At 44.0% G+C, this 17,450-nt stretch overlaps 1 protein-coding gene across 1 annotated transcript in view; it reads left to right on the top strand.

The window, feature by feature from the left end:
• Positions 1–17,450, top strand: part of LOC138515210 (serum albumin-like) — a 946,494-nt gene that overhangs the window by 377,258 nt on the left and 551,786 nt on the right. Inside the window, exon 6 of the mRNA XM_069630169.1 lies at positions 9,529–9,658. Within this exon, the coding sequence (XP_069486270.1) occupies positions 9,529–9,658 (130 nt within the window). The remainder of the gene's footprint in view (positions 1–9,528; positions 9,659–17,450) is intronic.

Raw genomic sequence — 17,450 nt, 5'->3', positions numbered from 1 at the left:
AATCTTGGGTCAGGTAGTGGTACTGATTTTATGATTGACTCCAACTGTCCTATTATGGATCTGACAAGATCAGAACTGGAACAGAGGCTGAGGCAGGCTACCGTGGGCAGCTTCCAGGTCTCTAAGCAGGCAGGGGAGAAGGTGTCTGCCTTTGTTGCTCCGGCCCTCCTATGAGGCAGCTTTAGGGAAAATGGGCTGATAGCTGTGAGCAAGAACTGGCACGGTTTAGCAGGGGGGCAAGTGTGTGACAGTCTCTCAAATGCTTTGTCGGATCAATCCCATGTTCTCCAGCCAGCCGAATCTTTGGAGATCATTTTGTGGAATGTAGCTGGTATTAAATCCAGACTGGGTAGCTCAGAGACCCAGTCACTTTTTGAGAGGGCTGATAGTTTTCTTCATCAGGAGACATGGGCAGCGGAGGACGTCTCAGTTGATGGGTTTGTGGCCTATTGTGTAGCAGCGCAGAGACCTCCCCAGTGGCCGTTGCCACAGAGGTCTGTCTATCTTGATTAAAACCCGCCTAGTCACTCTTTCCTTTGGAGCCCCCTCATCCCTTCTTGCAGGTGGTTATAATCTGTAGGGTGGGTTTGAAAGAAGTTTTGAGGGTTAACTTTAATAACAGTGCCCATGCGCAGTTTGCTCAGCATTAACCTCCGTCAGGGAGGGTTTGGTCAACTTGGCTGCTGCAAATGCCCTATTTCTCATCCTGGGAGAGACTTTAATGCTAAGCTGGTTGGTGGTCCAGGCACTGCCCTATTTGATTATTCAGAAGATGATCCGGCTGGGATGCTGCCACCCATTATGAGGGATGTTAGAAATAGTGGGGAGGGGCTTAGACTTTTGAAGCTCCTCTATGATTGGGGCTGTGTTCAGCCAATGGCAGCTTTCCTGTTACCTTACCAGGCAATTTCAGCTTTTCCTCAGCATTGGGTCATTCTACAAATTAGTACACGTGTTGCAGACAGTACACTTTTGAACTCTGTACTTGGGTTTAAGGTACTGGGTGATATCTGTAGTGACCATTACCCCACCAGGCTTGTGGTTAAATCACAGGGCAAGCATGTACTGCCTGAGCTGTTCTATCAGCTGGAGGTGTAAGCATCCATAAAAATGGCAGTTGGCTGATCGACAGAGCTTGCAGAGATTATTGTCACAAATAATTGGCAGGAGTTTGATTCTGCTTTTTCAGGTTGCTCAGACCAGAGTGTTATTCTGTCTGATTCTTTTGTTCAATTTATCAGCTTCATTGACCTTGAAGGTCAGTAAAAGAAAGGCAAAGCCGCAGCCAGGCTGGTTTAACTCAGACTGCACAAAACTTAAGTCTATTCTACTTGAAACCTTGAAGAATCACCTGTCTGCGCAGAGGGATATAGTTAGTGCCTTTGCAGCTTATAAGAAGGCCATCTCCATTAGGAAAAGTGAAATTGAAGCAGGACTGGGTTAACTCCTTTGTTACCAATAATGCGAAACCTTTCTGGAACATAGTGAATAATGGGCCATTTTCGAAATGGAAGTGAATTGGTACTGATGTGGTCACCGATCAGGCATGGGTGGGCCATTTGTCCTTTTTTTTTATAGTGCTGGTTCCTCAGCTCTGCTCACTGATTGGCTGCTAGTTGTGCATCCCCAGCAGTCATTATCCTCGTTTGAAGGAAATACATTTTTATCATAGGGGAAATTATGTTTGCCATAAAATGTCAAGCTAGAAACAGGGCTCCAGGCCCAGATAGCGTCCCTGCTGACTTCCTTATGTCAGAACCAGACCTCTGGGCCCCCATTTTGACCATGTGTTTTAATGCTATTTGCGCAGGGGGCTTGCACCCAGTTTCTTGGTCACGCGCAGTGATTCAGCCAATCTATAAAAGGGGGCCCAGGATGCCACCAGCATCTTACAGACCAATTTTCCCTTTTAGATACAGTGTTTAAAATGATGGAGAGGGCTCTTCTGGGTAGATTGGAAACCTGGGTAGATTGTAGTAACATTCTTTCCCCCATCCAGCCGGGGTTTGTACCAGGTGTTGGAACTGTGAAGCAGTCTTTGAACCTCTGTTTGGTGGTGGCACACTCACTGTATATGAAGGAGGAGCCGGTTTTTCTTGCTTTCATGAATCTGACCACCGCCTTTGACAAGGGATGTCATTTGGGGGTATCTAGGGGTCGTATTTGCAACCCCTGGCATCCCCAAGCTACCCCTGGCACTGCCTTTGCGACCCCTGGGATTAGGCGGGGCTCGGATTGCAAAAATAAATATATTTGTTTTAAAATACCTCTTACTTCAAAAAGAAATTATTTGCGTAAATAATTTCTTTTTGAAGTCATTGCAAGTGACTTGAAAAATAAAAGATTTCATTTTGAAATCTGTACCAACCTCTTTGCCCCAGGGCATTGATGGCTCTGGCCCATGTGCTCTGCTGCGCATGACAGCAACCAGAGCTGGTTCCTTTTGTGTGTGCTGGACATGGGAGCCAGAGTCATGCCTGCAGAGGAGGAGCTGCAGAAACGGATTCTGAAAGGTAAGGATGTTTTTTAAATGTAAAAGTGTGTGTGTGTGTGTTTGTGTGTGAGTGAGAGAGAGTCTAATGTAACGTATGTGTGTATATATCATGTAATGTTTGTGTGCGCATGTACTGTCTGTAGGGTGAGTAGGAGGGTGCATAAGTGTGTGTGCAAAGGGAGGAATGGGGTGACAAGGCGGATTTAGGAATGTACTGTACAAATGCGGGGGTGGGGTAGGACCATACTCCTTCATCTATCCACATCCTGCCGCTATTCATTCATCCTCCACTCCTACCCCTCCCTCCGCTGTGCTTTCTACTCTAAATATCCCCCATCTGCTAGAACGTGTCTGTGTGCATGAAATTAACAAATATTTTCAACATACAACAACCTGAACTATTGGATTTGTGTCTGCTTGTTTTTCTTAACGTCGATAACATTTTGAAACTGAGCAATGGTACTTGCATTTTGCCCTGTAGTTTTTTCCCCGAAACCGAAACTCTCCCCTCGCTGTTCATGAGGACAAAAGCTGTGAGCAACAAACATTTGAGTGTAGTGGTGGTTGTAACAGTATCACTTAGTGTTGGTTGGAAAAGGCAAGTGTGGGACGGGTGGGAAGGTCTTGGAAGCAGACACAGAACAATCCTGCTTCTTCGTCACCCATTTTATTTATTTATTCCTATACTTTACTGTTTTGAAGGTTTCCATATTGGCTTCTTCTCCAATACTTTGTTTTGCAGTTCACCACATTTGGACTTAACGGGTAGTTGACCCCTGCATTATGACTTTGTTTTACTCCATCCCAATGCTGACTTGGATTGAAGTGGCAACAGGCCAGCGGCTCTGAGAAGAATGTTTGCAGGTTATTGCTTCCAAATACTCCTCGTGTTGACCAATTTTATTGGACTTGCTAAACCTAATGCGCTTGGGAGCCTTTGACGTTATGTGGCTGTTACAGAATTTACCAGTCTGGAGTTTGGAGGAAATTTGTCCTGCACTAACACAACCCCAGACCTTTCTTTCAGCTCACATTTTTTAAAAAGGGCCCATCCACAGTAGTCCATCTTGCTCACAGTTGCCAACTGATTAGCCGTTGTGTCTGTGTACCAAATGTTCTCACAGGCATGATTTACCACAATAACTCCAACGTGTCTATTAGATTTCTTTTACATACATGGGATGAGTAGCGTGGTTGATTAATATAATACAGTCTCAGTTGAGTTACTAGTGTTCATCAAGGTTTCTGGAGTGTAATGCCGTAACTCTTGTTACAAATGCACAATGAATGGGTGTTATAAGGAGAAATGGTATAACCTTCAATCAGGCTTATTTGAATGTCTGAATTTTGCACCTTCCCTTTTCCCTAGCACCCCTTCCCTTTCAATTTATGTTTTAGCACTAATTCCCACCTGGACTGCCCCGTCCATCCCTCTCACTATAATTTCTCCACGACCTCTATGTCTTTTTTGCAACTTTTGAGTGAGTTTTGATAATTTTTTTAATGGGCTTTCCATTGGAATCACATACCCCTTGCCAAAAGAGCACACCCCATCTTTCTCACAGCTGCTTTATTTTTAACTCACAATTACTTTTTACACAATATATCTTATGAAAGTGCTAAGGGCGTCTATGTTCGTCCTGAATTCCCAGAAGGAATGCCTGTATGCTCCGCCTATTCCAGCAGTTAAGTGGTTTTAAAAACATAAAGTGATCCTCAGAAGACTCAAATATATATATGTTGCTACATATTCCGTCGCACATTCGACGCATCTATGCACATGGGTAGCAGAGATGACTCTTCAGGTGTCATGGCTTTTAAAGGCCCCTTCCATGCAAATTCTTCCATGGTCTGTTCCTTTTCAGAGGCAAAGCATGGTGATGTTTATCTCCTTGTTTGAAACTCCTCCTCTGTATGTCATGCAGCATTATGTACATTTGCCTAGTCATGTGTTGTGTATAGTGTACAGTATGCAGTATATTGTACAGTGTACGACAAATGGACTGTACAGTAGGGTGAGGGTAGCAGAGAAGGAAAGAGTGTGAGACCTACTGCAGTATGAACGGTGCAGAGAAGGAAGTATGTAACAGTCCAAACGATCAAAAGTACTAGCAAATGCATACGTAATATTCGGGGTTAAAAATACTAACATTGTTTCTCAGGCACCTTCCTTCCAGTGCAACATCCAAGAAAATATACTCTTTATACTGCAAAATGCACATGAATATGCATGGAAGGATCAGTGCACCATGAACAAGGAAAAAAACGTGTGCACATGAATAATGTAACAACTACCAAAAGTGAGTGTGCACGTATGTTTCATCCTTGGAAATATCACCAAACGTGCATAGGCAATCATCTTCGATGACAGCACACTATTACATTTTTTAGATACATGCTGACCTCCATTTCCGACACTTTATTAACAGTAAAGAAAACCACTCTTACACAATCAAAACTGTACACCCACACTTTCTTCAGTCTCACATATCACCAAGGTGCACACTTGCCCAAACTGCTCATGGGCACCAGCCATAGTACATTAAAGATTAGCTACAATCTCAGCCTGACTTCCAAATGGGGATGCTCAGCCACAGCTTAGCGTAAACAGTACCAGCAATCATGTCCTACTGCAGTGCTTTTCCGCTGAGCTAGAGTTCATTGTATGCAGCACCATTCCCAAGGTTTATGTATCAAGGAAAGGGTTCTCACCAGTTCTTGGGTGCACGAACACATCTTGGAAGTGTAGCTAGATTTAGTTAGTTTCCATTGCAGTGGAGGTAGCCATGTCCTGCTCATAGGGCTAATATTTCAGCAAGGGAGAGGTCGGCGTGGAAACATACTAGAAATTGAGAAGCATTTTTGCAAAAGTACTTGTAACTCCACTGTAAGAAATAGCCCTCTACCATAGGAGAGTTAGAAGGAAATTGCAAAACTTGGAGAGTGAGGGTATTCCTGAAAGAGCAAAGGTTGTGGATTGGCTGCCTTCTCTGATAGTGTTGAAAAAGCCCTAAACAAACGTGTTCCTAGGCATCAACATAAGAGTACTCAATCATTACGTAATACCAAAAAGACCCCCCCCCCATAACATCAGCGAGAGCTTTGGAATGTTGGAATGTCAAAGTGTTCTTCCCTCTTTGATAGTGGTGTATCACAAGGTCTTTTTTACATTGCAGCCCCCAAAAAGGGCCTTTGTTGATTATATCAGCAGTCCCATACGGATTTGTTAAGATAGCTGGTGTCTGCATCAGCGATAGTCCACAATGGGTTTTGCAATTTGTTTAATGAGATGTACCTGGTGTCAACCTTTGCAATGATGGCAACGTTGTGTGTGTAATACCCGGAAACATGATCAGAGGCTGAAGTCTGTTATTGAGTTGTCTATATCATATTGTGAGAAATTTTGTGTAGGACTAACTCCATATATCACTTGGGCCATGAGATCAGTGGAAAAGGGATTCAACCAAAAAAGGACCTCATGGGTACCGCCATGGGCACCCTTGTACCCAAGAATATTGGTCACATTCCCTGTGATGGCAGAGTACTATGGGAAGTGGGTGCAACATGTTGTCTGTTCTAGCGGAAGTATGTAAAGAAACCACAATGGTTTCTGTGGAATCAGGAGCTCACACAAAAATGTGAATGAGTGAAGCAGGCATTATTGAAATAATCCATATTCAACCGTTTGTTTATTCATTTGGAAGGCCATATTTGTATTTGGTGCAAGTAATGATAAAGGCCCAGCAATAGGTCTTGTCCCTAGGGTCCTAAAGGGGCAGAACATCTGTACTATCTATTTGAGAAGGACATACTTGCTGTAAAATGGGTCATTGATGAGTTTGGTGTGGACCCTGTTATCGTAACCATATTTTTCTTAGTGTACTGTGGAACAATGCTATGTGATGCCACTTCCTGTTTCGTCAAGGGGTGAAAGATTGTGTTCCATCACGTCCCGTGATGTCACTTGGTGGTTGGGTAAGATGACATTACTTCCTGTGATGTCATCAGAGGTCAAGGGTCATGTGATGTCACTTCTGCTACCCCAGGCATTTTGGTGAAAGGATGTCCCTGCCTTTGACAAGGCCAATCGTGATGAACTCTGGTATGTGATCAGATCCATGAACTGCCCAGTTGCATTGGTAGATTTTCTAGAGAGACTGCATTGTTCAACTGTGGCCTGTGTGAGGAGTGGGGTATGTGGATGGTGCACAGCCCTTTTTCATGTGGAGCATGGGGTGCGTCAGGGCTGTGTGCTGCCCATCATCCTTTTATGCTTGTGAATTAATGGTCTATATGATCACTTAAATCTACTCTGGATGTCCCCAGGTTTGGTAGCAGGTTTCTGCCACTTCTGGCTTATGTGGATGATACTGTCTAGCTGGCCCATGCTCCCCAAGCCTTGCAGCATCTTATTGATGATTATTCTTCATTCCTGGACTCACTGGACCTAACGGTCAATGCCCAAATATCGTCATAGTCTCTTCAGAAGCATAGTGATATTATTCTCCTTTGCAGTGTAGATCAGAAAGGGAGGGCATACACTGGGGAATCAATTCAAGACATCCATGACCGGCTGTTCTATTTTTTCCAAACGCATTAGGTCCCACATTTTTTTTACCACATCAGTTTTGTAGGACTATCTGAATTTAGTAACGCATGCACTATGCACCCGCTTGCAGTCAAAAATATTGGTGTCATTGCTTTACCGTTGTTAACTCCCAATAGGTACTCTTCCTTGTGAATATCCCAGTTTAGAGCATATTAACAGCTCTCAGGAACACAGAATCTGATAATTTCATTGACTGTCGATCTGACCTCCAGCCCAAAACTCCTGTGGTTGGCGTAGCCTAAGTCCCCACCATTCCACAACTCCTCAAGCACTTGTTCGATCAAACTAGACAGAACACGTGTAGCCTATCTAAGGTGTAATGACATCTATGCAAAGCTTTACGTTAGAGCTCAGTGGTTTGGACACTGTTCGTCGCTATTTGATTCCAGATCTCATACCAGGTTCCAATGGTGAAAACTGTAGCCAGGAGCCTCTCCCTGTTCGTTGTATGGATTTCTTTGGCCCACAGGCTATCGTCAGCAGGATTTGATAAGTACTTGAAACATTTCCCTTCCTTGTCGATGCTTCCTATGCAGGTTTCTTGAGGGGTGTCAGAGATCTACTACCACAGGTTTTGAGATACTAAGTATGGTAATTTGCAGATCTATCTGCCCACACATATCTGTGTTACAGGTTTGTAAGGATGTGATGTTCCCTGCTAAGTAGGCATCTTTACATTTTGTACCAATTCCGTCCATTGCAAACCAGGTGTTAAGACCAGATTGTGAAGCAAAGGTGTGACTGGTGAGGGAAAGAATAACATTCCTCCTCTTCTGTTCACGTTGTCCTGGGCCTGATATGGAGATTTGGGTCTGCCCATCTATTTAAGCTAAGGTTGCATGCAAATGTACTGACCAGCAACTGCGTGCTCCATAAAGACCCTACCAAACTGCACTGCCACTTGGGTGTCTTCCAGCCCCCTCCCCTATATAGCTCTGCATCTGTGCTCAAGTCTCCACCACATTTAAAATGGATTTTGGTCATCTAATTTTTCTGGCCTTATGCACTCAAGTTTCTAAATTCTGCCTCCACCGTGTCCATCTATCTCTGTGACCGTGCCAATCCCAAATCTCAATGCCTGACCCACACCATTACTCGTGTCTCTGTGCTGGAGCCATCCCCAGGCCTGTAAACCCCTCCCTGCATCCTTGTATTTGCGCCTTTACACTCCCAGAATCTAGAGATCCCACCACTACCCATTCCTATGTTTCTGTGCCCATCACACCACCCAAGCCTTTAAGCCGCACACCCACTCAGCCTCATATCTCTGTTATGCCATTATGCCATGATGAGCACTATCTTTCATCAATACCATCACCATGAAGCCTGGAGCCCACCTTCATGCCATCCTCAACAACAAAAAGTGGACAAGATTGACCTCAACAAAATCGAAATGGAATCAAATGAATACTGCCACATACAGATCACCAATTGCCTTTCAACCCTCTGGTGGTTGTATATCACCTCACTCCCGCAAGGTGCCCATCATTTCTCTCCAGCGTCACTTATAACCCCATTTGCCTACTTCCTTCCCCTAATTAACCTCAAGTCTGAAATCTACCACCTTACACTTCACACATGTAGAGTGCACAAAAATGTCCACCACATGCCTGGATGACACCAATTGAACATTAATGGAGCAATGACTAATCTGCCCTCTCAAGTTCTATCACCCTTCCCCAAATTGAGAGTTATCACATGCCCAAATGTATCCACCAAACACAAAGGGCCCTTATTATGAGGGTGCTGGTGTGGTTAAAAATGGTGGTAAAGTGGTGGAAATTACATTACTGCCACCTTCCTGCACTTTTCTGCACCAACTAATTATCAATTTCATGGAGAAGTGGAGGAGGTGCCTGCAGTGTATTGCTGGAGGTTTCACTTCCACTTTATTAGCAAAAAACCGGAGAATGATTGTGGTCAGAATTACCCTGGGCGGTATTTCTTCCAAAATCCCAAGTAATTCCGTACTTACAACTTGGACCAATCAGCAGGCGGAATTCCCATCTGCCTCTTCCGCTACCCCACTAACTCCCCTCTTCCTCCTTCCCTGCAGAGCCATGCAGAGCAAGGCCACCAACATGACAGCTGGGCACTGTGCAGAAATGGTGTGTAGGAAAGATGGATTATAAAGTTTATTAATCAAAAACATTTTGGGGTAAAAGCACCCTCCGACTAGTCACAAAAGCAAGGAATGGGACTGGATGGGACTGGAAGTGATCTTTTGGAATAATCTTACCGTGCTATTATCAAACAATACCATTTGCATGCATATATATATATATTTTTTTTTTAATTATGCGTTTAATCAGAATTTTGCACTATATTTATTGCATTGTTTCTTTATGATTTTGTTTCTGGGTTAGGATTGGCAGAAATAAACATTGATTGATTGTCAACTTATGCTTTTGTAACTGTTTTCCAGAAAAATAATTCAAATGAGCCAAAAGTTTCCAAAGGCCTCATTTGAAAACATTCTCATGATTGCAGCATACCTTGTGGACCTGCACCAAGACTGCTGCAATGGAGATATGATGGGATGCTTGATTGACAGGGTAAGCAAAGCACTGATCTATACAAACTGCTAAAACAGTTGTGTGATCTGTTCTGGACTTTAGCCCATCCACTAGAATCACCTGCACTTGATTAGATGCTTTTAAAAACGTTGAGCATGATTCCATTAATAGTAAAACATACTTCTGGGAAAGGAGTAAAACATGCCGACAGAACTTCCACCCGTTTCACAGAGTCTGCCATGTCTGGAAAAGATCAGGGCCTAGGCTATTGTCGGGAATGGCGGTTACGGGGCTAGCTGAAGCCTTTTGATTGAAGCCCCTGAGATTCTATCCGTGGCTACAAGTACGCTACAAAAGACCCCTGCGCTACAGCCCTCTCAACCCGAAGCCCACTCTGGCAACCCCCAGCAACGCCTCTAGTGTTTATCCGATCCAAGTTGAGAATTTTACATTGACTGATCCCACCCGGAATGGGCGTGTTCTGTGTGTGGCCTTCACTTCTTGGGTCTGTCCAGCCAGCCGTGGAGTTAGCGGAAATCAAGCAAGCGCGCCTTGTGTAGAGCTCTCCTGTGTTGCTTAACTACTCCTTGGAGTGAAATTGGTTTTAGGGTGAAAAATGAAAATGTGTGTATGGAAATGAGCAGATTGGATGGAGTAAGTGTGAAAATGATTTCGGACATTTTTCTCCCCCCACAAGGTTTTCGACTGTCATTTACAGGCTAGTAAATTAAATGAGACTTGAGCATGTTTTTCCAACAGGCAGAATTCTATGTGGATTCACTCACACGGTTCGTGCATATTATTTTCAGATGTAAATTACACCCAGTGCTTTAAGTGGGATAAGAAATTGAGAGGCGGGGTGCCCTCCTTTAGGGGCATGCACTATAGGCTTGGTCTAGGACTTGATGGCCGTGGCCTAAAGACGAACTTGTAAAAATGGTCTGGCCTATATAACTAAGTGCATATCACAACACAGGGCCTCATCACGAGTTTGGCAGTAACCCTTAAATCCGGAGGTAGCGCTGTTACCGCCGGATTTAAGGGTCCGCCAAATCAGGGCTTTGGCGGATTTCTCCCCAGCTCTGAGCTGGGGTGAAATCCGCTGAAAATTCACGCTCATACCTCCAGTGGGAAATCCGCCGGCAGTATGAGCGCGAAATTTTCCCATCGAGCCCAATGGGGAATGGGGCACTCCCGAATGGGCTCAATGGGGAATGGGGATTTCCAAATCCGCCAACCTGTGATACGGTGCTATTAGCGCCAGTGGGTTTGACGGTAGGGCAGATAGCGCCAGTGCTGTTAGCGCCGGCGTTACCGCCCAACTAGTGATGAGACCCACAGTCTGCTTGGTACAAACTAAATAGATAAATCAGCATGTGCACCGGCACATAATGCGTCAATACATAAACCGGGTCGTGTATGCAGGCGTGTGACCCAAGAACTGTCGCCGCTCAGCGCACTACCAGGTTTATTTATTTATGCATTGTCGGATACACCTGCGAACGCCTTCAAACATTCTCTTTGAAGTAGTTGTTCAGGTAACCCAGCAAGGGCAACCATGTCGAACCTTGAAAGTGGGCTTCACTTACTGTATCAAAGGACCACAGTGAAGGTAAACTGGAGCCGGAGGTCATGAGGGTGGCAGCATGGGCTTGATGACTGAGGATGGCTATGCTGTGTAACACAACTCTCAATGTGTTGCTAGCAATCTGCCTGGGTGTTGCTCTGTGTCCTGAATGCTGTGCGCATCGGAAGAGGAATGAACAGGTGGCACTTATTGAGAGGACAGGCTGTAGAGGAAATGTGTGGGACCAAACACTTCAGCCTATCAAAATACTAACAAGGTTTCAGGGACAATCAAGATTCAAGGAAAACTAAAAAGAAACCGGCATTTTGTTGTTGAGGGCCTATTCAATGAGCCTGTCTATGCCTGTATGAGGTCAGACTGCTGTTAGGTCATTTTACATTATTTCAAGAAGTGTCTTACGATGAGTGTTTTGTCAGTTCACTCTTGTTTGTCCAGGCTCCCTGTCATCCCCTTCTTCTTGCTTTTCCTTTTTCCTTGCTCTCATTGCTTCACTACTACTCTACTCCATTCTCATGTCTTTCCTTTCCTCTCTTTTCAATCCTTCACCCCTCTTCATCAGTCTCCCCCTTATTGACTCTTCTTCCATCTCTCCTCCTTCTCTTCCATTCCTTCACCCCTCTTCAGCATTCTCACCCTTGTCTTTCCTCTCCTTCCATGGCTCCTCATCCTTCTTACCCTTCATTCTTACCCCTGACTTTCCTTTCCTCTCCTCTTTTCAATCCTTTGCCCCTCTTCACCCCATATTTCCTCTCATTCCATCTCTCCTTTCCACCTTCTCTTCCCTTCTTCTCTATTGGCACCCATCTCTTCTTTCTCCTCTGCTCTCATTCCTTCACCCCTCTTCCCCATTCTAACCTTCAACTTTCCTCTCCTCCTTTTCTCTCACCTAATTTCTCTCATTCATTCTTCTGTAACATCATTTTTTTCTGTCCCTTTCTTGTGTTTTTTTCCTCCTTTTCATTCTCTTTCCATAGTTTTCTCTCCAATGTATGCACCCCTCGACTCTGTTGTGCCCCTATCTTTCCTGCCCTTATTTTCTTTCTCACGTTACCTTTTCTCGATTTCATTTGAATATTTCACCTCTTATTTCTCACTCTTGTCCTCTCCAACTTTCCCTTCAGGCTCACTTGTTACTCTACTTCTTTCCCCGCCTCCCTCTCACCTTACTTCATCCCCTTGTTCCTTTCTCTGTTCTCGCAGCTTTGGATTCACTCACTTGAACAGACCTGGTTTATTTATTTATTTACACGTATCCAACAAACAATGCATAAATACATAAATTAACCACGTTGTGCGCAGAGCGGGAACAGACCACTACCCGGTGTATTTATTTATTTATTAATTGTTTGTCGGATACACATATCCGACAAACAATGCATAAATAAATAAATACACCGGGTCTGTTCAATTGTGGGCTCGGTTCGTGAATCTGCAGGGCACAGCCCTCAGGTTCGCTGAGGGTCAGACGCCTCAGTGACCTGGGGAGCGTGTGCGGGCCTGATTCTGCCCACTGGCAAAAAAAGGAACTGTAACTTCATCTCCTGAGTCCTCGTGAGAGGTCAGGAGAGTAAGTTACAGTTTGGAGACGCCACAGTGAGTTTCCTGCAGGCAGCTGTGACTGCCTGACTCAATCAAGGTGGCAGGCTTATCTCCCATCGCGACTTCAGCTGTGGTGGGATAATGACCCACCATGGCATGGTGGGACTCGGCCCCGGTAGGCCCCGGGCCACTTAAAGCACTGGTTACACCACATGTTTGCGTATACTCCATTAGGCATTACTCACAGCTAGTAGCAAATCGGTACTTCTTTCTATCTGGGATGAGATGCTATTTACCTCAGATCGGGACAGGCTTCAGCACTTTTCCTGCCTGACCTCTCGCCGAACCTTGACTTAGTGGAAACTGATATTTTATGCTCACGTTTGTTTGTGCTAGGCATAAGATATCTTGCACTGGAATGGGTTTTCCATTCCTAACAAACTGTCCACATTTAGTCTCTGAATGGAAACTAGGTCTCTAAGGTACACCACAGGGCGCCTGGCACACTCTTCTCCTGCTCAGCGTCTACCTGTCCCATCTCCATGAGTTTTTTTGAACTCGCTTAACTCTTGCCATATCCATGAAGACGACACACAACTTATCTTGAAACTCCCTAAGACTGAGTGTATCCTCCGGACTGATCCGATGATGGTGGCCAACTGCTTGTTCCTTAACCTGGACAAAACACAGATCATGACTATGGGCAACACCTCCCTATGTCATCTTTTTCTATTTGACTGAAATTCCTCCCATCTGACAGTGGTGCGTGCCTTCCTCCAGTGTCAAAAACCTTGGTGCAGTGATGGATCCAGCGCAGGCGCAAGGGCCCCAGAGAATGGATGTAGCCAATCCGGTTCCCCTCTCAAAACCCTGAGAGGAATATTTCCTTTCTACACCTTCCCACAAAGGTACACAGCTATCACTGCCAGTGTCCTGTCGAGAGATAGACTATGCTAAAAGCTTATGCCTGGGCGCCCTAGAATACCTGCTTGCAAGATTGCATGGAGCACAAAAGGCAGCAGCTTATTCGCAGGGGACATTTTGCTCCAGTCCAATTATCTCTACAGTGGCTTCCAGTAGGCCGCTGATGAGTTTTATAGATACAAGGCATTGCCTTCAATGCAATGCAAAGAACATGACCTGCATTCCTGCAGTCAAAATGAAGTAGACCATCTCCCAGTACAAAACTTAAATCATCTGAACTGCTAGTGTTAGTAGTGCCAATGTTCTCTTAAAAACGAAACGGGTGAGGAGGGAGTGTTCGTCATTATCCACCCTGGCTCCCCAAATTTTGAGCTCGCTATCTCAAAGCATCTGATTCACTGAGGAATTTCCAGCTTTCAAGAAAGCTCTAAAAAACGAGCTATTTCCATTTTAATCATCTTTTCCCTAGATCTGTTATCTCCCTAATAACATACGCTTGGCATCTCGCCACAGCTTGGCTACGTGCTTTACTCATACGGAACAGTTTTCATTTTACTTTCTTACTCTTTGGAAATACATCCCGCAATTGCTAGTTTAAGGTTCGAGGATGTATTTTATTTGAGGACGTTTATTTTTGTGTTGTTTTTGTAGGAATGATTTTGTGACTTACACAAAGACATGACCATTGAATAAACTGACTATATGAGCCCTAGGCTTCTTATTCGCCTCAAGATGTTAGATGCTTGTTATGCTTAAATGAGGTTATTGCTCAATGTTATGTCTGTATGATATGATTAAAGCTCCACTACTCTGAGCAGGATTACAGGCTTAATTAGGTATGGTGCTTTTGCCCTGAATCATGGTAACCTCTGAGTGCTATTTTTGCTATTTAAGGCTCTACCTCTCTTTCCAGCTATGGCTATTTTAAATCGAATCTGCCTGCAAATATATCTTCCTGTATATTGACACCTTTTGAATTATACATGTAACAGCTGTCACATGTCATTGTTCGGGGCTCCACACATGCAATTCAGACACCCGGCTCCTGTGACGTGGGGAACCCACATGATCTATTACGTCACTGGGAAGAATCATCTGTCGCTTCCCAAACATCAAAACAAGGGTTATCCAGGACACAGTCCAGCTAATGATGGGCATGTTGCATGCCGATGACCTGGCGGAGGAAACCTTTGGTGCTAAGGCGGGCAGAAAGCTCCTGAAGGGCACCGAGATTGTATATTATTCATGTGAAAGCCCTCATGGTGTGGTGAATGTTTTGTGTTGAGGGTCCTAAATGTTGCCTCAAATTAGCGCAATCAAGTGAGCATAGCCACAAATAATTAAGAGGGGCACAGAGAACATCTTCTAAAATATATGTGCACACATTATGCATTTTGCAACACAATTTTCGAGAAAGATGTGATAAAAAAGTTATACAATGTTCAATTATTTCTCAAGTGAAACATCGAAACATTAAAATATTAATTAGATTTCATGATTCATAGGCAGTCATGCCTGATGAATATTTTGAGTGGAGGAACCTAAATATTTTAGCAAATTGGCGGCTGAGCTTAACAAGGGAGCCCAACATAATTCAGGGAGATTGGGCATATCCCCTTGAGAAAACTTCCTAAAATAATGTGCTGAAATGATGCATTTTACAGAACACATTTTGCCAAATATTAGGTAAATAAATTGCAGTTAGTTCTCTGGGTAACACATGGAAAGATCCAGTGTCATGAACAGTTCACTACATAGGAGAACTTTATACCATTTTCGTGAGACTGCATTAAGCATGTACCTACGCCAGTACTGGACAGCGTGAATTGCTTGCATGAGGCTGCAGCCACGACCTATCTGTTCCAGTAATGGACACTTTAAATCACATGCATGAAGCTGATGCCACAACCTTTTGTTGCCATGAAGCATTACTGGCATAGATAGATTGTGGTATCAGCTTCATGCTTGAGATTGCCAATTTCTTTTCCTCACGATGAAGGGATGACTGGTAGGCCTTGCATGCATAGCAAACGTTCCCTCTTTTTCTGCATGATTGACTTCCGGGCCATCGGATTTCTGTGGGAAAACATTGCATTCAATCTGCTTCAAGCTGATTCTGCAGTAGACCCTGAGGAAAACCATGGTCAATATCAAAAACAAACCATGGCCACAAATGGCCAGCACTGGGAAATCCAGGACAAACTTTGTCAGCTAATGTTCAAAAAAGCAATCTCTTCTACTATTATTCCCAAGGGGGATTTATTCGATTCCTCTTTTCAATCTGTCAATTTCTGTAAAAAATAATCCATTAAATAATTATGTCAAAAATGTCCAAAACTTAATTTCGGAAAGAAAGCATTGAATCTGTCCAGCAGGATACACAATTTCATAAAACTCCAAGGGATTTTTAAACACAATATAGTAAACTCGGGGAGTAATTTACTGCCAAACAATGCAAGCAAGCAAAGCAAGAAGTAATTGAAACAATCATTCATTAGCTTCATCAGTTGAGTTACCCGAGTTAGTCAGGCACGTGATTTCATTCTGGATACATGCGGCTTAAGCCCTTCACTGTTTTATTCTGGAATCAAAGACATAGCAATTAGGGGTCGCTGTTTCTGACGCCTTTAGCCACCACCTCATGCGCACTTTATCTCACTTTGCCCCTAACCACATGCTCTGCTTGGTTTCAGACAACATGCCTGATAAGGTTTTCAGATACAGATGTATGTAGTGCAACGTCAAAGTGGACCTGGCACCTGTATCCTTAGCAGAAGTCAAAAAGAATATGAAACTAAGCAGAACATGGCTAGAGATTAGCCAACGTGGGTTGCTTTTTAGTTCCTGTAGATCTGGGGTGTTCAACCTTTGGCTTGGCAGGTGATTTTCTTTTTCTTTTTTTTTATAAACCATTTTTATCAAATGTTTGCCTCATAACAATAATATGTGACATTGCTACAATACAGAGTCCATAACCAAAATACATGTTCTCTCTTAGGTCAAAGGGTAGCAGATCTCCTCCACCGCCCCCCCACCCTCCAATCAATCTGTAATTTGTCATTAGATCTATAGAGAACGTTTAAGCCATAATCTCTTCCCATTTGACCCAAATGTTCTAATATATCCCCATTGATGCCCTATTCCAATGAGTCAACTCTTCCATACTGCAACTTTGTTCCATGACTATCTTCCAGATCCCATATGTGGGCGTCTCCCGGGCTAACCCAATTTCACTGCAATATCCCACATAACCACCATTGCGGCAACATTGTTGTATTTCCCACCTGCTCCCTTCATATTGTCCACCAATATGCAGTAACAACATTTTGGGGTCTTTCGGTCCCATGTAACCTAGTTATCTTGTGAGTTTGTGTAATACCTTGTCCCAAAGGTCTGAGATTTTCAGGCAGTGATACAAGGTACTTGCTTCCTGTCCGCACTTGAGGCATTGGTCATTTTCCACTCTCTCCATCTTATATAACCTATCTCTTGCGTAATAATCTCTGTGCGTGATTTTGTACTCCATCAATCTCATCCTCGAGCATATATTGACCTCTTTTGATGCCACTAGTGCTTCTACCCATTCCTCACTATCCAGAGTTCCTATATCCCTTTCCCATTTGTCTTTCAGTTGTGTCAATGGTGGGGGTGGGGGCAAGTAAAGCTGATGAGGGCGTGATACAACTGAGATATCCCTCTCTTTGTTATTATCTCAGCAAGCAGATTAACCCGCAGGGGACTGTGCTGCCGGGAGATCAAGGTTTCCCCCGTATTGGGCCA

This window comes from Ambystoma mexicanum, chromosome 6q, assembly GCF_040938575.1.
Source record: "Ambystoma mexicanum isolate Mex_15411 chromosome 6q, UKY_AmexF1_1, whole genome shotgun sequence".
NCBI lineage: Eukaryota > Metazoa > Chordata > Amphibia > Caudata > Ambystomatidae > Ambystoma > Ambystoma mexicanum.
This window is presented reverse-complemented; position numbering and strand designations above follow the sequence as displayed.